Source organism: Uloborus diversus, chromosome 1 (assembly GCF_026930045.1).
Source record: "Uloborus diversus isolate 005 chromosome 1, Udiv.v.3.1, whole genome shotgun sequence".
NCBI lineage: Eukaryota > Metazoa > Arthropoda > Arachnida > Araneae > Uloboridae > Uloborus > Uloborus diversus.
In genome coordinates, this window is record NC_072731.1 from 226,239,760 (window position 1) to 226,267,732 (window position 27,973).

Consider the following 27,973-nt stretch of genomic DNA (forward strand, 5'->3'; position numbering starts at 1 on the left):
AAAACTTTTATTTTTAAAGCGTTTAATTTTAAATGTCCGATTTTTCAAACAAAGCGTGGTCTTTATGACGCCACAAGGGATGAACTTTCGCGCGCTACTTCACTAGCGCACTTAATGCTTACGCTTACTGTCTGCTGCATTTCCAAATTATGATAATTTAGAAGTGAATTAAATATTACGCTCTCCCCTTGCTATCAACCATATGGTTGCCCTAACATGTGAGTAAAGAATCAAATTAAGTATTGAGCTCTGCGCTAATGGCACCAGTGAATGGCATTTCATCACTTATAATTTCGTAAATAATAAGCGTAAAAAATTAAATTGAATCTGCGCACCGATATTCAAAATTATTTTAAAAATGGTTAAATCCTATATTTTTAAGCTTGCTCTTTCAGAAAAAAATACTTTTAAAATTTTGGAAACGACGCCATTGGAGTTCAACTGCATTTTTGTTCAAGATTAGGTACTTTTCAATTGATTGTTAAATGTAATCAATATCATTAATGATCCAAAAATTTCAGAATATGCATCCTTATCAAGCTCTGTAGAACGAATGTACAATGGGGTTGTTTCCTTTAGTCAAAGGTACTACTTTTAGTCACTGAAATTGATAGAATGAGCAAAATAATAATAATAATAATAAACATGGACCCAGAAAATACTTTCATTTTCCCAACAGTTATTTTTTAATTAATTTTTTAAAATGTCCGATTTTTCAAACGAGGCGTGGTCTTTATGACGTCACAAATGATGCATTTTGGAGCATCTTTCTACCACGGTTCCACGTTATGATAACCAAGCAGCGAATTAAAATTGCGCTCTACGCTTGCTATCAACCATATCGTTGCCAATAAACGTGAGTAAAGATGCGAATTAAATAATGTGTTCTGTGAATGGCAACATTGAATGGCATTTCATCATTTGTGATGTCACACGACAGAAGTGTAAACAATGAAAGCGCAGAGATTTGAGGAATTTTTTTAATAATATTAAACTTAAATAAATTATTTAAAAAATGATCAGATCCTATGTTTTTAAGCATGCTCTTTCAGAAAAAAATACTTTAAAAATTTTGGAAACGACCCCATTCGCAAAATTTTCAGCTTCAAAATCACAGATTTATTTTGGCGAAAATTACTGCTCGCATAAATAAGTGCTTTTACCGTATTCTTCTTCACGTAAAAAATAACCGTACTTAATCATCTGAATTTCAACTCGATATTTTAAATTTTGCAATTTTTTGCGTTTTGTATTTTGGTAAAAGTATTGTTTCAAAATCTTTTTCTTTCCTGGTTTTCTATGTATTGTTTTCTCATAGTGATATTTTCTGTAAATTCAGATATTTTGAAAACTTAAACGTTTTTTAAACGTTTCTGTGAATAGTTGAAATATTATGTAAACAATGTTGAATTTTCTTTCTGTCTTTTGACTGAAAAAGCCCGAGCGTTAACTTCGAGAAAACATTGAAATCAAGACTTACTTATTCCTGCTTTCTACACATGCGCACTTGTGGTGCGGGGGTGTCGAAGAAAAAGAGCCGCCTTTTTTCTGAACTAGTTTCGTCCTCCGCAAACGTTCGAAGAGAAAATTCTCTTATGGTCGAAAATTTGATGAGCCTACATTTTCGCTTCATAGCGACAGCAAAATAATTGTTCAAAAAATTTTTTTTTTCTAAACTGCACCCGGTCCAATCAAATCTTTAGCAACATGTTAGAAGGCACTTTGTCCGTTTATGCTTTTATTTTAATTTTTCCTTTAGCAGTTATCGGTGGTTTGCTATTTCTTATCAGGAATTTTATTCGATCGACTGAATATTGCGATCATGATGCCAGGTTCGATGGAAAAACTATCGTGGTTACAGGTAACTTATTCTCTCGTTCTTTATTTTCTTAATTTTTAATGTCAAAACTTAAATTTTTAAAAGCAATTGATTACTGCTAAAAAAATAACCAAGCTAAGAATAATTAAAATTATTCCCTTCGATTATTAGACTTTATTTTTTCCATTTATGTGATTGAATATAGCTGCGTTTCTAAATTTAAAAAGAATATAGATTTTTGCCTCTGTACACCTTGAAATAATAAATATATACCTTTTTTAATTTATTTTTGGATTGAAAAAAATAATAAAACGCAATTCAAATGGTTGTGTTTTGCAATTTTTGCTGTGTGATTAAATTAGTATTTTTTGTCTTAATGTTTGAAGTTGAAAATTAAATATTTTTTAATAAAAGAATAGAACTGACTTCAAAACTGCAGCTGGAAATTGCTCTAAAAAGTTAAAATAATTTCATTCTTTGAACAGCATCTATACTATTTTTAAACATAATTTTTGAAGTCGGCGCAAAAATGATAGAGAGAATGATGTGTAACCATTTTTCATTTACATTTTGATGAAAACCAATCAAATTTCGAGCGAAACATTCCTATCGATACACAAATATGCTGTTAAAAATATGATCTATGCGAATTCTATTGAAGAATCTGGGTCCATTAAATTTTACATTTGTAATTAAATTTATGTTAAAGTATAATTTTATCTACTGTTTTTGCTTCGACTTCAAAAATTATGCTTAAAAAGTAGTATAGATGCTGTTCAAAGAATGAAATTATTTTTACTTTTTAGAGCAATTTCCAGCTGCAGTTTTGAAGTCGGTTCTATTTTTTTATTTAAAAATTTTTCTTTAATTCTTTTTAGTGTAAATGTATTTTAAAAATAGTATGTCACCATCACTAAACTTCAGCCTATTCTTCATAAAAATCCTGAATATAAAAGATTTTAAACGACTAGCACTAAAAACTAATCTTAATCACAAATACCAGAGATTGAGAGGTCTTCATGCTAAAGCCCTCGATCCGTCTGCGAGAGACAGATAGGTCTGAAGCTCATTCATTCATCGTAAGTTTTTTTTTTGCAATATCCAACTCAGCATCAAAAAATCTGTGAGTGAACAACAAATCAACCCCCTTTTCCCACCCTTAGGGAAAGAATTTTTTTTCCAAATTCATATGGGACCAACTTCAGGGTATAATACCCTTTCCAATTAAAAAATAAATATCAAAATCGGATTATTCTTCTATAAAACGTTATGCGTGGTCATATATATAAAAAATTAAAAAACCTACGAGTGAACAATAAATTACCCCTATTTTCCCACCTCTAGAGTAAGGATTTTTTTTTCCAAATTTATATGGGACCAATTTCGGACCTTTCCAATTAAAAAAGAATTATCAAAATCAGACTATTCTGTAAAACATTATGCGTGGTCATACATAATAATAATAAAAATAAACTATACGGTCGATTTGAGAACCTCCTCCGTTTTTTCGTCCGTTAAAAACAAAAACTAGTATTTCAATTGTTAACTATTGGAACGAGAGAGATAAGTGAACATTTTGTTTTTATCTTATCTCTTATATTTGTCTTTATAATTATAGTGTTAATTCTGTGTCCCAGTAATCATTTACTGTTGCATTTATTTGTAAACCGGCAGGTTGACAAGCATAATCCCAAGGGTCGTTATGAGGCCTGCAAGGGGTAATAGAATAAATTTGAATAAAAATAAGTTTATTTTGCTCATATTTTTGAGAGAGCGGGGGTTATTTTACTTCTATAAAGGTTAACGTTAAAAGTAATAAATAAATTATATATATTAATTAAATAAAGTATCAACATAATTAATCTGAAAATCTTTTTTTTTCGACATTTTCTACGCAAAAAGATCATTCTACTATAGTTTGTTCAAAGCAAATCCATCTGTTAAGTGAGAATTAATATAGAACTGAAATTTCTCCATTGTTCTAGATATTAACAATTTTTTAATCGTTGACATTTCAATGAAAAATAATTCTGAACAAAAATTGAAGCAACAGAATAGATAAAGCAATTTGATTCGAATAGGACCATTCCGAAAGGTATCAGGCAAGGAGGGATAAACTTACTTTCAAGTTTTCTATTTTTTAATTAGCCATTGACATTATTAGCATGTTTCTGATTTATATTTGTTCTAAACCACATATTTAAGAGACATTAAAAGCTCTTTCATATTTTTTTAAAACTTTGCAAAAAAGTAAACTAGAAAACATATTCTGTCTAATGGCAGAATTTGAAAAGAAGAAAAAGAACTTCCAATTTCTGGGAGGGATAACTACCCCCATTGCTCATAAGATCGCCATTATTATAAGCGATCAGTTTGCTACTTTAGCAATTTGTTTCGCTTATAATCCGGATTCTCCAGATTTTCGACTCTCCGGATTTCATTTAATCCCAGTTAGTCCGGATAAACGAGGTTCTGTGTCCTGCGCATGCGCAGTTAGTTTTACTTGAGTAAATATATAATTTAAGTTTTGCATTATATCGTAATTCTCAGATACCACAAAAAAAAAAAAAAAAAAAGTACGATTCAAGTCAAGTGGAGAATTTTTTTTATCATTGTCTAAATTTCCATTATAAATTTGAGTGTTTAAACACTCATATTTTTCTTGGGAAAGTTTGGTTTGAAATAATTTGTACCGCACTTTTCTTCGTTTGTGGTGTCATTTTCTTGGAATTATTGAAAACTACATCTATAGGAATGTTTAAACTGTCCATTCTGCCCCCGAAATATTATTTTGCCCTTTTGAGCGCATTTTGAAAAGTGCTTAGTATTTTTTTTAATTTTAAATTCAGTTATTCCTGAGTAAAATGATGCTAACTTTGTGTATCTTCATTGCTTACCAAAAGCGAATAGTGACGTTACAAGCATATAAACTCAAAGAGTTGTAAATGTCTGATCTAGCGTTTCAATCTGCTGGCGCCAATAACTAGCGTTCATAACGGTAAAGACGAGTTTAAATTAATGATCAAGAGATATTATGCTTTAGTTCAGATCTAGACGGTGTTCCGCGATGGCAGGCTACAAGAAATCATTGTGACCTCCCAAAATTTTTTCTTTATTCGGAAATTTTGTCTAACGGTTTGATTCATTTGGAGACAATATTGCATATAAAAAAAAATAAAGCCTGATGTCTTTTCTTATTAGATTTGCAATCACAAGGGCAATAAATTTGAGAAACGTCAAACCCCGCGGAAAAAATAAGTGATCTTGTTGCTCAACACCAATGCACAACTCAGTATAAATCTTACTGACGTAAAGCTTCCATTTGAAAAGAATTAAGATTTTTTTTTTTTTGGGAATGAAGTTTTTTTTTTTTTTTTTTTTTTTGTACAAACAGTAAAATGTGTAAGGAAAGAATAGGTTTATGGTACATAAAAGTAAAAATATTCAAGTCGATACAACAGTGAATTTCGACCGTCTTATGTATTCAAACAATTCTACGTATTTTCAATAAGTACAGTAAGATTAGTTATCCAGTTTGTTCGACTATTTGCCTCCCAAGGGTAAGGAATTGTGATCGTAGGAGAGCAATGTAATATGCTTTTTCCGAGTTTTTGTATTAGACTGAAGGTTTTTTTTTTTTTTTTTTTTTTTTTTTTTTTTTTGCGAGCAATCACGAATTGCACTTATTATCCTCACTTGACCGAAGCTGATGTTACTCTGCTTTTTCAGATTGCCATGACGGCGAGAACAACCTAACTCGTTGTTTTAATATTTATTGAGAGTTCATATTTTCGTCGCCATGGTTACAAATCAATGCCTTCATTCAATGTTTAACTTAAGCAGATTTTACTTTTGCAAAGGGGTTGGTGCAAAATTAAATTTTTAAATTGTTTAGGAAAAAAATCAGCATTGATGTACTTAAAAAGCAAAACTTTATCTAATACAAAATTGTCGGATTACTAATTACCATAATTTAACTTTGATTTGAAATAAAAATACATAAAGTTATACGCTGAAAATATTCTTTGTGATAAGTGCACTGGTGGATATCGGCCATAAAATCTTTATTTTTATTACCGCATCCTAATCACCATTTCTTTTTTTTAATGGATATGCCTCGTATTACCTATTCTAGAAAATACTAGTCATAATATGACAAGTGCAAATTTTGGTCATTTCCATTTTATTCCAAGTGTATAAACAAGAAACCCAAAGAGTAGGATCCTATCGCAATTCGTGATTGCGACGAACATAATTTGAATTTAAGACGTCAAAATTCAAATGAATACTGGACGCTCGATGTTTTAAATTTTCCTCGAGTTTGGAATTCAGCGACTTTTTACGCGACGAGCAAGTTCATAAGACCTTTCAAGAAATGATAAAATGTTGATTTCTGAAGAAAAAAGGGAAAGTCGTGGCTGATTCTATTTCTGGCCTTTCTCTTGACGCACGGCATATGGTGAGCAAGCGTAACAGGATGCCTGCTTTGCCCGAATAAGTTAACTGGGGGGACATACCCTGTGAGCTATTTTGAGTGTTTCAGTATGAAAGGCTCCGCGTGGAAGGAAGATCACTCATTTTCTCTAGTGGCGTGTGCTGAGCGAAATTTTAAAGCTTTGCGAGGAATGCAGATATGAACAATCTTTGGATGATACATGAAATGTTTATCTTTCTGCGATCAAGGCCCGATTAGGGGAAGCCCAGCCACATTTCGGAGCCACTTACTTTTTACTTCCTTTTACAAAAAAGAAAGTATTTGTATTCGCGAAAAAATTTTCACTCAAAAATCGGCCTTAATTTCCATTTTGCTCACCCCCGAATGAATATTTTTTTTTTTTTTTCAACTCGACTAGACGTGGATTAAATGCCTAAGAACGTATAGACACGCGAAATATCCGTAACGACGATTCCCGAGTTAATCACAACGAATTTTCTCGTGACGTCTGCATGTACATATGCGCGTACGTGCGTATGTGCATATGTATGTTGCATAACTCAAGAACGGCATGTCCCAGAAAGTTGAAATTTGGTACGTAGACTCTTAGTGGGGTCTAGTTGTGCACCTCCCCTTTTGGTTGCATTCGGGTGTTTCTGAAGGGGTCTTTTGCCCTTTTTTGGCGGGAAATCATTGTTAATTTCGATGCAAACTCAAGTGATGTTATAATTTGTCGGACACTTGGCGAGATATCGCCAGTCTTTTGGTCGCCAAGATTTTTCACCAACTTGGCGACAAATTTGGCTATTTTTTTTCTTAAATCTGTGTCAATTTGGCCACTGTTGGTGATATTTAGAGAGTAAACTATTGAATCACATTAAAATTGTGCCGTAAAATTGTCACAGTCTCACAGTAATGGGGAAATGACATTAAATTGGAGTAAAAGGAAGTCATGTGATGCACACATCAGCTCGTTTTTTCCTATGTTCTATACACATTGTAGCAAACTCACGGTTGTTACAAATGTTATTTCCAAAAGTGGCCTAGCAGAGTTCAAATGCAAGTTTTTTCTCTCTTCCAAGTCCGTCGTTTCGGGGGAGTCAGGGAGGTCAATTGCCTTCTAGCTTTGAAAAATTTACTTGTTTACATATCAATGGGCGTGTTTTTTTCTGTTCTCCGTAGCAAATTGCATTGAATATGCACTCTTTGCTCCTCCCCCCTCCTCTTGGAAAAACACGAAATGATGGCCTTCACTGACACTAAAAGTTTGCATTCATTGTTTATGGTAGCAATGCGATTCTACTCTTAGTTGTTAAGCATCTCACTGGACTAGAGCAAATTCGAACACTTTTATTTATTACACGTTCTGAAATGAGAGCTTTTCCGTGTAGAGCAAAAGTCTGCTTTTCCGTGGAATTACCCAACAGCGATAAGAATTGCATCGGAAGGAAGAAAGGCATTAGAACTGTAATTCTTATTGTCGTTAGGGTAACTTTAAACGCTGTTATATTTAAAAATAAAGTCTTAGTATGATTAAAAACGCTTATTTTCAACTACACAAGCATTGAGTTGAAAAATTGATCTAAATTAAGTTTTTGCTGTCGCCCCTTCGAGAAAGTCGGGAGTCGTTTATTTTGTTGTCGTATGACTTGTCATCTAAATTTCCGGGTCCCGATCTTAGTTTTCCAAAAGCTATTTTGAGAAGTTTTAAGAAATGAAACGGTTATCCTGACACACGTGTGACGCTTATCGAGTTGCATGCCATCAAAACATTAATGACGAGGAATTGGAACCGCACCTATACATATATATACTGCTTACGTAGGCTTCGCAGATTGGGCAGCACTATTTTACACCGTTCAAGTGTGGAATAGACCAAGAGACTCCAACTTATGGTCTGTGGGTTACATCCGGCCCGCGGGAAACTCCAAATTGAAATAAGAATTATTTATTAGCCATATTATTTGTTATCCAGCGTTTCCACTATTTATTTCCGATGTTTTATCTGTCTGATTAATAAAAACTTTGATAAGATGATCATTATAATAAAACTAGAAAATCACCCGTCAAGGCATGACGGGTGAAAATTGCTTGTACATTTAAATGAATACATTGCCTGTTTGGTGATATTTTGATAGTTGAAGAGTTTGCTTTTGAAACAGCCAGCTTTTTTTTTTTTTTTTTTGGCAAAACGAAAAAAACGTTTTACGCACAAAAACTAACTGTTAGAATTTCTCACTGTGTTTTGGTAGAATAACATGTGCTTATTGTCATAAGTCTGGTAATTTTTCCTGAATTTTACCAAGCCTAAATAGCCAATTTTATTTTGGATATACTCCTTTTTGGTGCAAAACAGTGAATATAATCCCATTTGCAAAAAAACACACATTTTCTTCAGAAAAACACTTTATTAGATTGAAACAAAACATTTAACATGAATGTTTTAAGAGCCCTACCTTCGGAAACATTAAACAAACATTTTTAGGCTCTCCTGCAAAGTAGTGAAACTGTGACATACGTTAGTCTGGAGCATGTCAAATTTCATGACTAATCTCTCTGATAAAAAAGCAATTTGCCCCCGCCATACCTTTACGGATTACTTTCTAGTTTACTATATTGGTGTTTGTAAATAGCGAAAATCTAACAAAAACATCTGCCATGACCGCAGTCTCAGGTGGTCGCAGCTAAAATGTTGTTGTTTATTTACAGGAAGGACTAAACTATTGATATATGTAAATTTTATCCCACCGGAAGCCGCCGATAAAAGTATATTCAACAATATCTTTCATTACAGTTTTAAGAAAATAATATTTTTTTATATCAGGTAGTTTCCAATTTTGATGAATTTTTAATTTTTAAGTACGATGTTATATGCATCCTATAAGTGTGAAAAACCATTTAGAAATGACTTTTATAAAATTTGAGTTCTACGTATTGAACGAATGAATTAAAACTGAAGTATAAAGGGCACGTCCGGAAAAAAGTAAAAACATAATTGTTCAACAATCTTGGCTAATTTTTGTAAAAACGATTTTTTTTACAAAAATCGGAGTAAGTTACTACAACTCAAGGGCTAAATAATTACGGCATCAAATATTTTCTATCTTAAAACTTAAAAATGGCTATTTTTTTCGACCTTGAACCACTGTGCGACGTACCGTGAGGGGTCGTTCGCAAGTTTGTAACATTTGCTTGCAATCGTTCAGTGTGATTCATAATGAAAACAGCTTATTTGCAAACGATCCCTCGCGATTTGTAGCCTAGCCAAGAGTTATTAAAAATCGGCTCATTAGTTTGCTGATAACCTTCTAAATTTTTGAAATAATGAACTGGAATTTTTCTATGAGTTGAGAAATTTAGTTGGGAATTAGATGACGAATGTTATAAATTGCTTTCTTTCGCGCATGCGCGGTGATAAATGAATTGCTTTAAACGTCCATATTCTATCAAATTTTCAACATTTTTATTTCAAATTTTAGTATTATGCTTATTTTGTATGCTGTCAAATTTTCTGAAAGTTTCGTAAATTTTAATGAATAACTTTGCGTGTTATGAGCCAAAAACCTTCAAATAAAATTTGTAGTTTTGAAAGAAATGCTTATATTTTCGTGAATATCAGTGACACCTTCTTAAAAGTATGAAAAGTGACTGTACATAGTAAGCTAAACAATTTATGAAATTTACAGCTTATTTTGAGTTATTTAAGATGAATGATGACCAAAAAACTTTTTTGTTTTCCTCAATTTGTTACTGACCCACGAAATGCAAGAGTGATATAATTTTTATTGGAAATTTACAGCTGGAGCATACCTGTTTTGCGACAAAAATTACAAAGCAATTGGTCTTTTATTTCTTGAGAAATTCTTAAAAATGTGAATTTTTGAAAGTGTCCCAATATTTTTGGTCATATAGTACATATGAGGATTTCTTGTTTTTAATTTGAATTACCTATTCGTAACTAAATTTTAGTAGTTTAAAATCGTTAATATAGAAGAGTTTTGGGACTACACATAGGTAATGATGTAAGAAAAGGGAGTACATGAGTTGAAAAAGGTTGAGAACCCCTGAACTTAGACAACAGCAGCAGCATGACGTAATGAGAAGTTCATTTTGTTTCGGAAATTTTTAAAGGGAATGATGTTGTATCTTGCTAAATACTTCCTTCTAAATAATTTATGCAAGCCGTTTTATACATGTAATCAAAGTGGTTCAGTTTTAAATTAAAATATAAAAGCAACTTGTATGGATTGATCATACCATTAAAACCATATTTAATAACAGCATTATAAAAACAACAAGGAAAACGATCTGCTTGCGAAATTATTGCTTCGATGTCTTGTCGACAGTTATCTATATTGGGGAACGATATCTGTTGACTTGAATTTTTAACTGCATTTTTAGAGTAAAATAGGTATGTTAATAGGTATGCTCAAAGTTGTGGTCAGTTTTCCTCTCCCAAGTCAGGTTTGTTCACTACACCTTATGTGAATGCGACCACTTTAAGTAGGAGGAGAAACAAAAAGTATCACATCACACATTTTGGTTGAAATAAAAACATTTTTTTGTAAAAGTATGTTTATGTAATGAAGCATGACAAGGCGAAAGGAAGGGGTGTAAGGTGTAAGGTAATGCTTTGTGACAACGGAGGGAGGGGGTTCAAATATGTTGAAAAAAAAAGTGTAACATCATTTATGGACAACCCTTTTACGGATCTGACGTACAGCTTCCAGAACTCGAAATGTATCACCAGATGTTCTTTTCCTTACTTGGACAGCTGCCGATGATCGGGTATTGAGATTACTTAAACTCTTTGAGGTACGGTGGCTTCGTTCGAGGCCGCTATTTTTTTTACAGGCAGCTGACACAAGTGGCTTTAGGTGACTGGGAAAAAAAAATAGTGACCTCAAACGATGCCACCATACCTCAAAGGGTTAAGTATTTCAGCCATTTTAGAACTTGCAAGTTTACTGGGTCTTTTTTAGGTAGTTTTCTTTTAAAACTTTCAAAGAGCTGCTATAGACGCGGCAGTATTTGGGAGCTATGGTATTAAATCTTTCTCACAAGTATTGTATTTTGTATTTCGTATCGTACTTTTTTTAAAGCAGATAGCTTTAGGAGATGGCATCTTTGTGAAGAACACCAATTGATGTTTGTTTTGCATTTTCATGTTGAGCAGAAGATGCACCATGAAAACGTCCATTAAGGTACATGATGACGACAGAACAACGTGTCTCTACATCCTCGACACTTCTTGAACCTAAAAAACCAAGAACACTTGCAAGAAACAGTAGCGGATTTACAACTGTAGGGAGCAGTAGCAATGCATTTTTGGAGGTCTCTCTGTCTATCCTGGAGCTCTCTCTATAAAGCATTTATCATGTGCATTTTTGGATCCCTTTAGAGGATCCAATGGTTGTAGGAGCCTCCCGCAATTGCGACATGGAAATTCACCACTGGCAAGAAAGGCAAAATGTTTTTTTTTTTTTTTTTTTTTTGCACTGTTCGAGAAAATGACGTAAATTTAAAATCTCGGACTTTCTCCCTTGTACCTTGTATAGTAAACATTTGGGTGGTTTTTGCATTTATCCTACTTCTTTCTTACCTGTTTAAGCAGATCAACAAATTTTAATGTATTCAACACTCAATGTTGCCACATTGATCCCAACTCAAAAAAAAAAAAAAGATTTCATCTTTTTTTCCGCACATTCTTCAAATCAATACGTTTCACTGTTTTTTTTACTTGGTTCTAAAAAAGTCATGAACACATTCATAATCTTGTTTCAGGTGGTAGCAGTGGTCTTGGTCGAACACTTTCCCTCGAGTTGGCCAGGAGGGGAGCCCGAGTCATTGTGGCCTGCAGGACGCAAGCTCGACGAGACTCAATGGCTTACTTCCTGCGCAGTAAAACAGGATCTTTCAATATACGGTCCATGTTCATGGACTTGACTCGCTTGGACACTGTGTATGACTTCTGCCAGGAGCTTGCTGAAACAGAGGAGAAAATAGATGCACTTGTCAACAACGCTGGTTGGTATAATTCGATCACTTGAGTATTTTTTATCTGAGTAACTACTACAAAAGTGGATAATGAGTATTAGTGTAGTTAGGCTCTGGTAAAAAGATCTTTAGCCTTGAATAAGCTCATTTTTGTTTGGGTTGATTCAAGAAAATCCGTTAAATTGGCATAACGCCAAAAATCGCTATCGGCAATTTCCCTTCTCTACTTTAACAAATGGAATCGTTCAAGCCTAAACCGATCGGAGGTTTTTTTACCTAGAACTTAGCTAAACCCCCCTTCCCCTCTCTCTCTCTCTCTTTCTCCCCAAAAATAAATAAATAAGCATATAAATGGAATAGTAAAATATAATCTGACCCTAATCAAAGGCTTTCGATGGGCTGACGCTTAAATGAGTCTGTTTGTTGAAATATGGATGAGGAGAACTGGTTTGCGTTGCTGATAATAACTACTAGCATTGTGCCCCACTTTAAGAATTTCTCCTCTTTCATCCCAAACATAAATGAGTTCTTTCAAGGTAAGGTATCTTTTTACCAGGATCTGACCAAAATCGCACAGTGTAAACTAAATTAACTACATACCAATTTAATGCATACTGCAGTTAATTGGAAGCTACCTGCCGTAAGAGTGACATAGGAATCAGCAATTCGTGGAGGAGTATTTTCTTCCTTTGGACTAATAAATACAATGCTGAAGTTTATAGTCAATGAGTCGAATATAAGGATCTCGCTCAAGCACGTCTGCCAACAATTGGCCCATGAATTTGCAAGAAATTCATTATTTTAGGTGGATTCATGTTAAAAATGCAATATTCTCCGTCTTTGGCTGTCGCAATTGTTAGAAGTAGTAATTGAACCATGTCCTAGCTTATATGCACTATAACAACTGATGCTTCCTTGATACAGCTATTAAACACTATATATTTTCAGCAAGGATTTCCTTAACAGTTTTTCTCACACATTAATCTTCTTTCCCTGTCGATTTTGTTTTGTGAAATACAGGGTGATTCAAAATCAGTATGGGGTTTCAAGCACAAAGAGCAAAATTTCGTACAACAAACTCTCACTTTGATTGACGCTCCACCAAAGAGCTGAAGGCCCAATATTTTCAAATCGGTAGCCTTATAAAACCTCACCATTCTTTTTAAATGAGGTTTGAAATAGCTTAAAAATTTTAACTCTTGACAAAATAACTCGCTTTCATGAATCATTTCATGTTTTTCAGTGCAATATTTACAAGTTTTTCTTCTGTGTTGTAACTTTCATTAACATTATACTGACTGTACGATTTCAAAGTAGCTGCCTTAGAATTGATTGCTGATTTTTAAAACCATCTATTTCAGCCGTCCTATGTCCCCAAGACAAGACGTGTGACGACATAGATATGATGCTCGGCGTGAATTACCTCGGCCACTTTTTGCTGACCAACCTCCTCTGCGAGAAGTTCCTGAGCTATGGAACGGGCATCAGTCCGGTCAGGGTCGTTAATGTCGTCTGCGGAAGCCTCAGATCTGGTAAAATAGTCAGCATGGATGAACTGGAAGGCAAATTCAGTGGAAGTTATGACATGAGGACAGTTTACCGTAGCAGCAAACTAGCCCTACATCTGATGACCAAGGAACTAGCTCACAAATACTCCGAGAAAGGAATTGTAGCATATTCCGCAGACCCAGGTAGAGTATATTTAATCAATGTCTTGGTGAAGTATAATATGACAGGCAGTTAAAGTGCAGTAACTGCAAATTTTTATTTATTTATATTTTATTTTGTCATCTATTGTGTTGAACATGGTAGCTTTATTGTACAAGCTTGCTTATTTGTTTTCCACTCTGAGGGAAAAAAAAGGTCTTACTCCAACATTTCTCTATCGTCTGTATGGAATCCAAAACGCGTTTCTTCAAACATCTCAAAAACTCATTCCTGCAGATACTGCCATTTACCTGTCTACGGCTGATCCAGAGCTTTATCTACGGCAGTATAGTGGACACCTTGATAAAAGTGTATGTATAGGGCAGCTTAGGATTGTTGGCGCTCGGCTTTGGACGAGTCCACTTCATAACCGGTTGAAAGCAAAACAAGTATGGATTTCTGTAATTAAACGTTAGCAGAACCAGGTTTCTTCGTGAAACGTCGTTGTTTGTTAACAATAGGATATAAATTTCAAAAGAAAACTCGCTTCAATCATCCTGATACGGAGTACCCTGTGGAAGTCTTGATTTGCTTATCGCGTTCCCTTCTCAGTTCCTACAAATTCCATGTTCTTGGTTCTTCTGCCGAGCCCCCAACAATGCTGAGGTACACTAGAGAATATAGGAGAATTAGAGCTTGATGGATTATTTACTTCCTACCATGGCAAAAACAGAAAAATATCGTTTGCGTTGCCAGCATGTTTCGCCTGTTCACATGCGTCGCCTATTTTGAAGTGAATAGAGTTTTTCATGCCGTTCAGTTTAGGTTAAAATTTTACATTTTAACGGTTTTTTTAATTATATTTTCTTGTTTCATTTACTTGGCAGATTGTTTTTCATTTTAATGGTTTTTAATGGCTTAATTTACTCATTTGGAGCATTTTTCAAACCTTTTAATATAACTTTTAATCTTGTTTAACCGTTTGTTTTATCTAAAAGTAATTTAAAAAAAAAAGAGTGAGACATCTTCAAATAAGTTATTTACATATAACTTTGACCAAAACAGCGGTAAATGCTGCTGTTGCTGTATAACTGTAGAATTTTGACAACTAGATATTCATTAGTTTCCAATAGTTATACATCCATTATATGCAGTATTCTGCACCTTAGCCTTCACTTCCATTGCCATATCGACAAATAGCTGGTCGAAGACTTTCCCCACATGTAACTGGTTCTACGCAATTTTGATTTCCAAGCTCTCTGTTGAGTTGGTTGGACTTGGACTGTAGAAGTTGATTAAGAGAACTGTGTATCCTTTATTCTAATAGAAACTTTTAAGAACTGTTATCCTTAGTCTAACGGTTATCCTTAATTTGGTTAATAATTTAATGGATTGTCTACCTTATCGTAACGCAGATTTTTAGGGACTGTTTTCTTTAAATTCTAATGGGGATTTTAAGAGTTGCTGTTGACGTTGTTTAGGAACTGTTATCCTTATCCCAACTAGAATAAATGAGAAACTACTGTTCTTATTCTATCAGGGATTTTTGACGAATAGCTGTAGTATTGTAATAGAAGATTTTAAGGACGGTTTTCCTTATTCTAACGTAACTTTTAAGGATTGCTATCCTCATCCAAATGCAAAGTTTTAGAAACATTTCTTTTAGTCTTAAAGGGATTTTTATGGGTTCTTCTTTTTTCTAATTCGAGTTTTTTTATTGTTTCTTCTCTTTTTTCTGATTTGGGTTTCTTGTAAACTGTGTTTTCTTATTTTGATGGTTATTTTTATGAACTGTTGTCTTTATTTCAGAAGTTGTCCTCCTTCTAATGAGAAATTAAGAGGATCTGTTGACGTTGTTTTTATCGTTTTTATTTAGAGACAGTTATCTTAATTTTAAACGGGTTCTTGACCTATTTCGAATAGGAACTTTTATAAACTATTGTCCATACTTAGAAACCTTTCATCTAATTTGTAGCGGAAATTTTTTTTAAGGATTAAAGACGTTCATTAGAAATTATTGCCCATTTTCTAGTAGGAGGATTTATCAACCACTGTCCTCATCCAGAAAAGAGTAAAGGGGAATTTCTGGATGGATTGTTGATGTTAATTAGGAAATAGGAACTTTTGTTCTTATCGTAATTGGTTTTTCGAGGACCTATTGCCCTTATTTTAACCGAGGTTTTCAGGGACTGTTGTAGATTTTAAGTAACTGTTGAAATATATTAAAGCTTTTGAAAAGCCTAATGACTTCTTTTTAGAAACACAAAGGACAGGATTTTTAGTTTACATTGCACATGCACACAAGAAATGCGTTTAGGTTGGAATTGCATGATAACTTTTTTGTAAAAAAAAAATCTATTTCCGGAATAAAATGTAATGATTCTAGTAAATTACAAATAGAAATGCTATGAAATACTCTTTCTGTCGAATTTGTCGCTGCATGTAGGTCAAAAGTTTTGTTCCAAATTTGTTGCTACATTTGAGTACTTTTATGCTAAAAATTAAAACATATAATTTTACGCTTTTTCAGGGTGCTATGCTATCAATAAAAAACATTTACTTATCAATCATTAAACCAGTACCAAATTAGCTTAAAAAATTCCAGGGTTCGCACGTTCTTACGTCATGTCTCTTTTTATAAGGAGTCTTCCACCAGTGATCGCGGAAAACTATGTTCTAGCTAATGAATCCCGAATTCATCATAAAAGAAGCTTATCTTTCTGGTACACTGGTGGTACAGTCTTTCCATAATGAGGTGTGGCTTAAGAATATGCGAATTCAGAATATTTGAAACAAATTAGGTCCTGATTTAAGGAAGGAAAGAAGAAATGCTTGGCAAGCCGGAAATCTCAAATGCTCAAAGAAATACCGATGATAAAATCATCAGTATCACTAATCAGTACAAAAGTATAAGCATGTAGAAGGTAATTTAGGGTGGAGAGAGTAAATGAAAATTGTTTTTTTTTAGAAGTAATTGATTGTGAAATTCCATCTTTGGTATTCGGAACTCCAGCGCTCGAATACGCTACCTTGCGGTGATTTACAAAACTGCCGATGGAACTAAAACATTGCCACGTTTTAGTTCCATGTGTGTCTGTTGACGTAAACACAGGCAGTTTGTTCTGAGTATTTATTAACGCAATCGATGTGTCTTAGTTTGCTTTCAGCTACAGAAATTAATTCGTCCCCTAAGAGTATTCTCGAGCTTCTCAAAATAATGTTAGTTTTCATTATTTCTTTCAAAAAAGTATTAAATGGTGGACGCGTAAACAAGAAAACTCTGGATTAACAAAATTGGATAACGTTATACCAGGTAAATTTTTTTATTGTTTTGTATGAATTTGTAAGAATATGAGTTTTTTTAATCTTAAATTAATTTAACTAATCATATTTTACAGCAGCATTTAGTTGGAATGGACAGTGTGCAAAATATTTTCTTGGATTTATTATCGTAGAACAAAATGAAAAATGTTTAACCTAGAAAGAATTTACTTTATTCCTTTTATTCTCAGCTGAAAGGTTTCGCCAAATTTGTTTAGGGTTATAATTTTGGTATTGTGCGAGCAAAGTAGCCTTGGCGAGATTTCGCGTTTTTAGTTAAACCATTTTTAATTTTTATCATGAGTGGAATAAAATGGTAGTAAGATTACAGAATTCGATGAGTGAAAAGAAATAATGGTCAATCAACTGAAAAGAAAACTACCACCATATATCCGTGAGAATTTTGTTGATGATTTGCATAACATGACACAATTAAATCGTAACTCAGAAATTAGAAAAATCGAAACAGAAAATTTTTAAATTAACCCATTCGGGAATTCGAGAGAAATAACTCAGCTACAAATGGAAAACAATAAGCGCTAGCCAAGCAAGGCAAAAAAGTATCATCTTCTTTCGATAACGATTTGTAATGTCATATTGAATTTTCTAGCATTAATTGTTATTCTTGTCAGGCCACAATTATTATTTAGTTTTATCAAGAATTGATAAATATCGAATTCAACATCGTGGAAATAGCTGCTTAGAACTACGAACTACGTAGTTTGCATTAATCTTTGACGTTTAGTAATGCTTCTTGAATTCTCATTTCTTTCTACGTGGGCCAGAATATCCACAAGACTTTGAAAATTAATTTAAAAAGAATAAAGCGAAAAAATCATACGTACGAACAAAAATCACAACACTTTTAGCATTTTCTTCGTTACCATGTGCGTTTGTTTTAGTTTTCAATTCCGCCATTAGACAGTGACTTCAGTGCCCCCTACAGTTCGTTGGAGTTGCGAATTGACTTCTGTGATTTTGATCCTAAGTCTGTTGCAAGAGAAATATCAAATTGCTACGTAATTAATCAATACGTAAAGTCTGAGTTACGACTGATACAATATCAATCAGTTAAATACTGACTTCATAATTATCATGAACAATTTTATCATTTTCCCCAAAACTTCTTTCTTGCCTATTTAAATTCCAAGAAGTCATAGTCAGATGCCTGTAATGGAAAATTATTTATTTAATTTATTTTTTTGTTCAGGTTACGTGAATTCTGGCTTGTATCGCCACCTCGACGGATTTTTTGGCAAATTCAACCAGACCTGTGCAAAAGTCCTCTACAGAACCACAGAAGAAGGAATCCAGACCATCATGTACTGCTTATCATCCTTAGATGTGCTCAAAGAATCGGGTCGTCTCTACAAAGATTGCCGCTCTTTTAATGTCCGGAGCTCAGAGTGGACTGAGAACAACATAAAAGACTTATGGGAGAGAGCGGAACAGTTGATCCTCTCCAAAGGTCTCAAACTTCAACTAAGTGCAGCTGACGAAGACGATGATGTTGAAGACAAAGACACCGAAGCAGACAAAGCAGATACTGAAGATTAGGAATATCTTGATTTTGTTTATACGTACGAAAAGATGATCTACATGGGAAATCATCTGAATTGTTTGGATTTTGATGGCTGCAGATGCTGAATAAAGAATAGCACTTACAGCTTTGAGCTACCATGAGGACTGTAAACCAGAACGGGCAATTAAGACAGACAATGCTCATGGATATGATTTTAGGATGATTCTTCGGAATTGCTAATACATAGTAATAAAAAACTGTGAAATCCAAAATGATTTATAAAATCTATGAAAATAATTTCTGCACTGGAAAGACAAGGGTCCTCATCCCGCCCAAAAAAGCAAGGGCACAACCTAATTGCCCCGAAGACTTCCCAAGAATGACAGAAAAGAGAAAATTATCACTAAAAGCTTCCTCCACTCTTAGAAATGTTAATGGTGCAGTCTGCGCTATTGACAATTTTAAGGTTGCCATTCTGTCAGGCACCCACAATTAAGAAGTCAATAGTGCTATTCCAAGCAGTTTAATAACAAGAAGTCTTTAATAGTATCATGAGTAGGAAAATTTTAGGACTATTTTTCTCCCGAATGGATATTTTGTCCGCACTTAGCAGTTTTGTGAATATGCATTTATAAATAATTTGAAAAAACCATTTAGTGCTTTAATGTTTGAAAGTTTAGCTTCTTCTTTTTTGTTCATTTTGCTTTTTAGTGTAACCTTACATTTGTGTGTATAATGTTTGTCTATCATGAAACGGAGTATAGCACCTTGAAAATATTAGGGTTAAAACTTTTATAGTGTGACAACTGTTCACATCTAATACAAAAATGATACATGCTACCAAGTTTTACACAGTTATTCATATAATCACCAACATTGTTCACAATCCGTTTCCAACGATATGGAAGTCGTAGGAAGCGCCTGTTCTGTTTGTAGTTCGAATATAGCAGTCTACTACCGCAAGAATGTGAGGAACACTTCTGCCAATGGTTCTTTCACCTTAAGAATTAAGTCAGTCACAAGGGCTTATGTCTTTTTGAAAATTTGACGTAATTCTTAAGATGAAGAAACCATTTTGTAGCAGACCGTTCTACTCGAGCTATCAACAGAACAGGCGCTGCTGCAGATGTCATATGACTAACACATCGTTGAAAACGGGTTGTGCACAAAGCTGGTGACTATATTAGTCGATATGGAAGTTGTAGGAAGAGCCTGTTCTGTTTGTAGTTTGAATATAGCGGTCTACTACCGCAAGAATGTGAGGAACACTTCTGCCAATGGTTTTTTCACCTTAAGAATTAAGTCAGTCACAAGGGCTTATGTCTTTTTGAAAATTTGACGTAATTCTTAAGATGAAGAAACCATTTTGTAGCAGACCGTTCTACTCGAGCTATCAACAGAACAGGCGCTGCTGCAGATGTCATATGACTAACACATCGTTGAAAACGGGTTGTGCACAAAGCTGGTGACTATATTAGGCGATATGGAAGTTGTAGGAAGAGCCTGTTCTGTTTGTAGTTTGAATATAGCGGTCTACTACCGCAAGAATGTGAGGAACACTTCTGCCAATGGTTTTTTCACCTTAAGAATTAAGTCAGTCACAAGGGCTTATGTCTTTGAAAATTTGACGTAATTCTCAAGATGAAGAAACCATTTTGTAGTAGACCGTTCTACTCGAACTATCAGTAGAACAGGTGCTGATTACAGACGTCATATGACAACCACATCATTGAAAACGGGTTGTACACAAAGCTGGTGACTACATTAAAATGCTCTGTAGAATTTGGTGGCATGCATCCCCTTTGTATGAGATGAAAATAAATAGTTGCCACTATTAAAATTCCAACCCTCGTAACAATTTAGGTTGTTGTTTTTTGTTTTTTACTTCCCTGAAAATTGTAATACTCAAATTTTCTTTGCCATTGATGATGAGAATTGTTTCATTGCCTCTCTCTACACTATCTGTACATATCTGAACCTAAATTGTACAATTTTTCAATAAAGTTGCTCTGATGTAATTTAGTGTATCAAAAAGTAGTAACTAATCAATCTCAAGTAATGTATACAGATTTTCTAAAAATCTATTGCTCTTTTGTATTTTTTTTATTTTTATTTTCTTTGAATGTGTCGGAAAACCATGACTGTGTTTGTAAACAAACCCGATTATTCAAATTGTGATTTCTATGCTTAGTAGTTCTCAAACGTAGTTTCATTGTTTTTATCAAATGCCGTGTCTGTTTTCCTTTTTTGACTCGTAAAAATTTCAACACTGTTTTCTAAATTCATGGGTTATGCTATGATCTGACTGCATGTTATCTATGTTGGAAATGAAGAACCAATGTAAATAAAGTGCACATTATCAAGAAAACTTCTGTGCTTTATTTACGTTGATTTTTCATTTCAATCATACTTCATCACAAAGCTTATTTGATCGTTTTGCATGTTATCTAGTTCAAATAAAAAAATGCATACGGTAACTTCTGTTACCTATAGAAATCAAATCTCTTTGCTGTTACAAAAAAAAAAAAAAAAAAGATTTCTTTAATGGAATCAACTATACTTATATTGTAATATCAGTTATTCTCCTTTATGATTCAAAGATACTTTTTGCAGCGTCAAAAAAAAAAAAAAAAAAAAAAAGCCAAGACATTATGTGAGACAAGGCTGGTAAGAAGGTAGAAATATTTTCCCAGGAGAATAAGAGAGAAAGATAATAACAAAGGAAACTAGAAATATTTAAAAAAAATATTAAATGTTTGTTGAGCATTGAAGGAGCCTGCAACTAACTTTGCGTTTATTACAGAAAGCAAATTTTACTAAACTATATCAGTTACCTATCAGTGATTGAAATTAAAAAGAAGCAACTATTGAAAAAAATGTGAAATGTTTTTTTTTTTCAGAAACGTTAATGCTTATAAAAAAACTTTTGTATATTTTTATGCCCTCAACAAAGACCTTGTGTTGCAATTTTTTTTTGGTATTTAAACACAAAACTCAACTTTCACTCAAAAATCGGCCTTAGTTTCTATTTTGCTCATCCCCAAATGAATGTTGGTTTTTTTCCCCGACTCGAGCACAAGTGGATATATGCCTAGGAACGCACAGACACCCGAAAGATGCATTTTGACGAACCTCGAGTTAATTACAATGAGTTTTCTCATGACGCCTGTATGTACATATGTATGTGCGTATGTGTGTATGTATCTCGCATAACTTAAAAATGGTATGTCCTAGAAAGTTTAAATTTGGTACGTGAACTCCTAGTGGGGTTTAGTTGTGCACCTTCTCTTTTGGTTGCATTCGGATGTTCTTATGGGGTCTTTTGCCCCTTTTTGGAGGGAAATCATTGTTAATTTCGATGTAAACTCAAGTGGTGTTATAGTTTGGCGGACACTTGGCGATATATCACCAGTATTTTGGTCGCCAAGTTTTGTCACCAATTCGGCGACAAATTTGGCAATTTTTTTTTTTTAAATCTGGTTTCGATTTGGTCATTGTTGGTGATATTTAGAGAGTAAACTATTGAATCACATTAAAATTGCCAACAATGGGAAAATGACATTCAATTGGAGTAAAAGGAAGTCATGTGATGCACATCAGCTCGTTTCAGTCAATTTAGGCCCTTCGTGTTTCCGAACGTAAACAGGGAAAAATGTCTGGGGATATTTTTTACGAACTATCCAACCAAATCAAGCTCGAAACACTGCATAGAATTTTTCATGCAGAAAGAGTGGTTTGGAATTGAAAAAGAAAATAAATCAAAACTTGGAGTTTCATGCTCCTTATAGCTCACGTTAGCAATGAAAAATAATCACGTTTGAAAATTATGTGTTTCCCTAACTTAAAAATGCTTATGACCTTTTTAAATAATTAATTGAGGCTTTAATGCCTTGCTAAGAAGTTTGGGGTATTTTTTTGCGGACTTCCCAACCGTCGAAAAGATAGGATAATTTTTAAGGCAGAAAAAGCGTTTTCGAAAGTAAAATTGAGTTTTGTTTAATCAATATCTCTGCAAATTGTGCCTCTTTCCAAATCTTTTTTATTGATAACACTAAAACTTGGCGATAGTAGCACATACTGTAAATGAAATTTATGAGGAAACAGAAAAATACAAATAAATAGCTGAAATATTTATTCAAATATAACATGTACAACATCGCAGAATCATATTTAATTCAATTTTCTATTTGGTTACTTTTCCTTTTCTTTTTTTTTTTTGCACTCAGCTTTCGTCTTAAAAAAAAAAAAAAAAATTCTTAATCAAATTAAGGAACAATAAATAGTATGTTTCATTACTTTCTTCGACAAAAACAAATGCGACGTTCTTCGAAAGCAGATGAAATCGAAATCGAAATGAAACTGAAACTCATGAAAAGTCTCTCATAATCCAAGAGCACCTCCACCACCTCCTCCTAACCCAAGACCACCTCCACCACCTCCTCCTAACCCAAGACCACCTCCACCACCTCCTCCTAAACCACCACCTCCTCCTGACCCAAGACCACCTCCACCTCCTCCTGACCCAAGACCACTTCCACCACCTCCTCCTGACCCAAGACCACCTCCACCACCTCCTCCTAACCCAAGACCACCTCCACCACCTCCTCCTCCACCTCCTCCTCCACCTCCGCCTCCTCCGCTACCTGATGAACCTCTTCCGCCACCTGATGTACCTCCACCCCCACCTGATGTTCCTCCTCCCCCACTATTTCTACCTCCTGAACTTCCTCCAAAACTATTTAAGAGATTTAAGCCTATGAGGCCACCCCCATCACTTGACGAACCTCCACCTCCTCCTCCACTGGTTTCACCTTCTGAACTCCCTCCAAAACGATTTAAGAGATTTACGCCTATGAGGTCACTTCCTCCACTTGATGAGCCACCTCCACTTCCTGAACTTCCCCCAAAACGATTTAAGACATTTAAGTCTATGAGGCCACCGTCTCCTCCACTAGATTCACCACGATTTAAGAGATTTACGCCTATGAGGCCTCCTCCTCCAGATCGCCCGGACATTCCACCAGACATGCCTCCAGATCCACCAGACATTCCACCAGATCCACCGGACATACCGTTGCTTGATCCTCTAGATGTTCCTCCACCACTTCCACCTCCCGACCCACTACCGAATCCGCTTCCATATCCACCTCCGTATCCACTTCCATAACCACTACCATATCCGCCTCCAAATCCACCACCGTATCCTCCTCCTGATCCACCGCCGTATCCTCCTCCAGATCCGCTGCCGTATCCTCCTCCAGATCCACCGCCGTATCCTCCTCCAGATCCGCTGCCGTATCCTCCTCCAGATCCGCTGCCGTATCCTCCTCCAGATCCGCTGCCGTATCCTCCTCCAGATCCGCTGCCGTATCCTCCTCCAGATCCACTGCCGTATCCTCCTCCAGATCCACTGCGGTATACTCCTCCAGATCCACTGCCATATGCTTCACCGAAACCACTTTCATAACCTCCTCCGTAAGCATTACTATATCCTACTACATAGGCTCCACCATATCCATTTTCACCAGAATAAAGTACGTCAGCTCCACTTCCGCATATGCAAATCCTGCTTGGTGCTACGGTTGCAGAAAGGTAATCTATAGAATATAAATAGGTAAACATTAGTTTCAATTTAACAACATTCAATGCATTTGGATGGTTTGTATCGCAAAAAAACTTGAGAATCAGTTAATCAATAGGAAAACTGGACATGTTGCTTGAGCAAATAATTGAAATTTTATGTAATACATGCCTCAATCAGTTCAGCCTGACATAATATTCAAAAGATGTAAATAAATAGGATTTATAGAAGACCAATTCAAGTCCGTTATTGGTACCAATATAATTTTTCACTTTTTTATCTCGTCGATCAGATAAATATTCTTTTACAGAAATAACCGTAATGAAAACTTAACTTGCATTACTGAAAGCAGTTAAACAATATAACTGCATTCGTGGGTCAAAATCAACGCAATTTGGAGGAAAATTGTTTGGGAGAAATCATTCTATTTTTCCTGAAAAATTGACAAAATGTGTTAAGCTACACACATCTAGTTTGGTTGAGCGGAGCAAGAACTACAACAAACGAATTGTTTGAATTTGACTTTCCAGGTTTTGAAAACATATGTTAGGCTTTCTTTTCTTTTTTATAAATACACTGATACTTATAGTTTTCTTCCCTCTTCTTTAAAATTAATTCAATCGATAAAACTCTTAACTTTATTATTGCAAGACAAGAAGCAAATAAGTTGATTTTTGTGCTTTTCATTCTAGTTCTTTTATTTGTTGTAATTTTAGCTTCATTGCGCTACTTTAAAAAATTGTTAGTTTAATTTATTAAATATATTGTTCACAACTATATTGTAGAATAAGTAACTGATCAAAAGCATCATAAGTTCATTAAAGTTGTGTACATTATTTTTACCAATGTCCTAGTGGAATATAAAACAATGTTAATTTGTGTTCACATTATTATAATCTAATAAAGGAAATTTGAAATCGTGTTACTTTTTAGAAACATTATGTAGGAAACTAAAATCCATATATAAATTGCTGATCTGATGAAAAGTCTATGTATTTTCTCAGTGGGATCAAGTATCCCCCATGAAGGGATCATGTATCCCTTGATGTGGGGATACATGAAAACCCTTGATAAAATTTTTGAAAAAAATTATTTTACCAAAAACTATCTGTTTAATTTCAACTAAAAAAATACTGTCAGGTAGAGGAAAAAAATACCTTTTTTCACGTACTTTTTTGTTAAAGAAAACTGGAAATTTGCAGCAGAGAAAAAAAAAGAAACTAAAGCGGGGATCAAGTATTCCCAGCCTCCCCTACTTAATAGTTACGTTACCTTTTAAAGTTCAATAAATACTCTTTTTAGTTTTGTTGAATAACTACAACAAAAATAATCATACAACCCTGATTTTTAGGTAAAATTCGTCGGAAACTCAACAATATTTTTTGACATAAAAATTTAAAAATTATGTGAAGATCTTGAAAAATTTTCAAATATTAACCATCTTTCAAATTTTGACGCAATAAAGTACGCAGTATCTATAGTGTCAATATTTCAAAAATAAACTTTCTCTTATATGATTTTCCCTTAAACAATCCAAGTTGGTGACAAAACTTGGCGACCAAAAGACTGGCGATATATCGTCAAGTGTCCGTCAAATTATAGCACCACTTGAGTTTACATCGAAATTAACAATGATTTCCCCTCAAAAAGGGGCAAAAATCCTCCTTAAAAACACCCGAACGCAACCAAAAGGGGAGGTGCACAACTAGACCCCATAAGGAGTCTACGTACCAAATTTCAACTTTCTAGGACATACCGTTCTTGAGTTATGCGACATACATCCGCACATCCGCACATACATACATACGTACATACAGACGTCACGTGAAAACTCGTTATTACTAACACGGGAATTGTCAAAATGGATATTTCGCGTGTCTATACGTTCTTAGGCACTTATCCACGTGTGGTCGAGTCGAAAAAAAAAACCTCAACATTCATTCGGCGGTGAGCAAAATGGAAATTAATTTCGATTTTTGAGGGAAAATTTTTTCGCGAATACAATACTTCCTTTTTTGTAAAAAGAAGTTAAAAAAAAAAAAAAAAAAAAACTCACTAAATTCTTGCTCTATTAACCCAAGTTTTGGGCAAATGTCTCAATTCATTCTGCATTGGGCATCCCTAACTAAAATTTTTGAGAGAAAGAGAGAAAATTTTCAAGTAGTCGAATGAAACACCGAATTTTACCGAATGATAAAATGTGAGCATAGCATCAATGTATATTTATATATTTTTTCAAATTGCTATTTTGCAAAGCTGTGTCAAAATTTGCCGGATCGTCAGAAAAAAAATTGCTGAATACGGAAGTTTTTGGCAGGTCACAGTGCTTCCGTCGGGATGACCCTGCTGCAGTTATTAAAAGAATTGGGATTTTTATAAAGTGGAGCAGTTTCTTTAATCGTTTTGATACGGCAATTATGAATGATGCTTTGTTAATGTCTCTTGTCGAGATTGGCGATAAATGATGGAGTTGGCAGATTACTTTACATTTTAATGGAGCTTTTATAATAATTTAAAGGACTTTTTAAATTTATTTGTTTAGCAGAATATCTTAAAATGAAATTGAACTTTTAGTGATTTTTTTGTTGCCTGATTAATTTCTTCGGCAGAATTTTCATATTTTAGCAAAACTTTTGGAATGGATGCTGTGCCAAGATTTTTGAAAATTCTCCATGACCATAGTTGGGGCAACCCTAACCTAGCAGCGTCGTAACACTGAAATTAGGATCTACATTTACTTAAATCTTACATAACTAGAAAATCACCCGTCAAGGTATGACGAGTGAAAATTACTTATACATTTGAACGAAGCCATTGCCTGTTTGGTGATATATTGATAGTTGAAATTGTAACCCTAACTTCCGTGGATTAACCCTAAACTCCAGTAGGTAGCGTTCATTGTTGACCATTCTTTCGTTCCTTCATTCCCCTGAAATAACTGTCTCACCAGTGAAACAGTTAAGTTACCGGATCGAGTTCAGCCTTGTCACAATAAAGCCTTTCCCTGCATTTTTATCATTACCAAAACATATTATCAAATTATCATGCCGTGGCACGAGTTTCATTGTTGAAACACGCGTGTTACTCGATCATTGGCTATTATTTATATGAGGATTATACTTGAAGGATGAAACATTCTGTTTTTGATATCTGACATTTTAAAAACATAATTAAAATGTGAATGTTGAGAAACTAACAGTATATTCTGGCTCCATGCTTTTTTTTTTTTTTTTGCTTATTGCATCAATTTCAGTGACTAAAAGTAGCACTTTTGACTGAAGAAAACACCCCCATATCAGGAAGGCGTTTTTCGGAAAGTCGAGGACTGCATCAACAAAGAACCTTTAAGAAAGTGTGTGAGATTTAACGGTTATCGAAGATTTATATTGTAGACTTGTAGATTTTCACAAATATTACCTTCATTTTAATCCAAAAAACTCATAAAACATTCGTATAAGATAAGGAGAAAGGTAGCCAGATATCTTACCAAATGATCCTCCTAGAAGGCCTAGGAGGAGGAGGTTTGCCAAGAAGGTCTTCATCTTCTCAGCCCTGCGGAGATCTGAATCAACATTGTGATCCTGGGCTGGTATTTATATGTGCGTGCCCAGGATGATTCCTTATAGAAGCTATTAATATTTTACAACACAT

General features: G+C 34.4%; 2 protein-coding genes across 4 annotated transcripts; one reads left to right on the forward strand and one right to left on the reverse strand.

Moving 5' to 3' along the window:
• Nucleotides 1-1,568: 1,568 nt before the first annotated feature.
• Nucleotides 1,569-23,167, forward strand: LOC129234187 (retinol dehydrogenase 14-like). The gene is made up of 4 exons (XM_054868102.1): nt 1,569-1,861; nt 12,039-12,281; nt 13,613-13,942; nt 18,430-23,167. Exons 1-4 carry the CDS (start codon nt 1,708-1,710, stop codon nt 18,774-18,776), a joined length of 1,074 nt encoding a protein of 357 aa, XP_054724077.1. The 5' UTR covers nt 1,569-1,707; the 3' UTR covers nt 18,777-23,167.
• LOC129234186 (uncharacterized) lies at nt 22,982-27,953 on the reverse strand. Of its 3 annotated transcripts, none has more exons than XM_054868101.1 (3): nt 27,810-27,953; nt 23,355-24,338; nt 22,982-23,312 (listed from the first exon to the last, which is right to left on the reverse strand). In XM_054868101.1, exons 1-3 carry the CDS (start codon nt 27,862-27,864, stop codon nt 23,122-23,124), a joined length of 1,230 nt encoding a protein of 409 aa, XP_054724076.1. In that variant the 5' UTR covers nt 27,865-27,953; the 3' UTR covers nt 22,982-23,121. The 3 variants fall into 3 exon arrangements, with proteins under 3 accessions (XP_054724076.1, XP_054724074.1, XP_054724073.1); XM_054868099.1 differs by having other exon boundaries at nt 22,982-23,138; nt 23,169-24,338; XM_054868098.1 differs by having other exon boundaries at nt 22,982-24,338.
• Nucleotides 27,954-27,973: the final 20 nt, after the last annotated feature.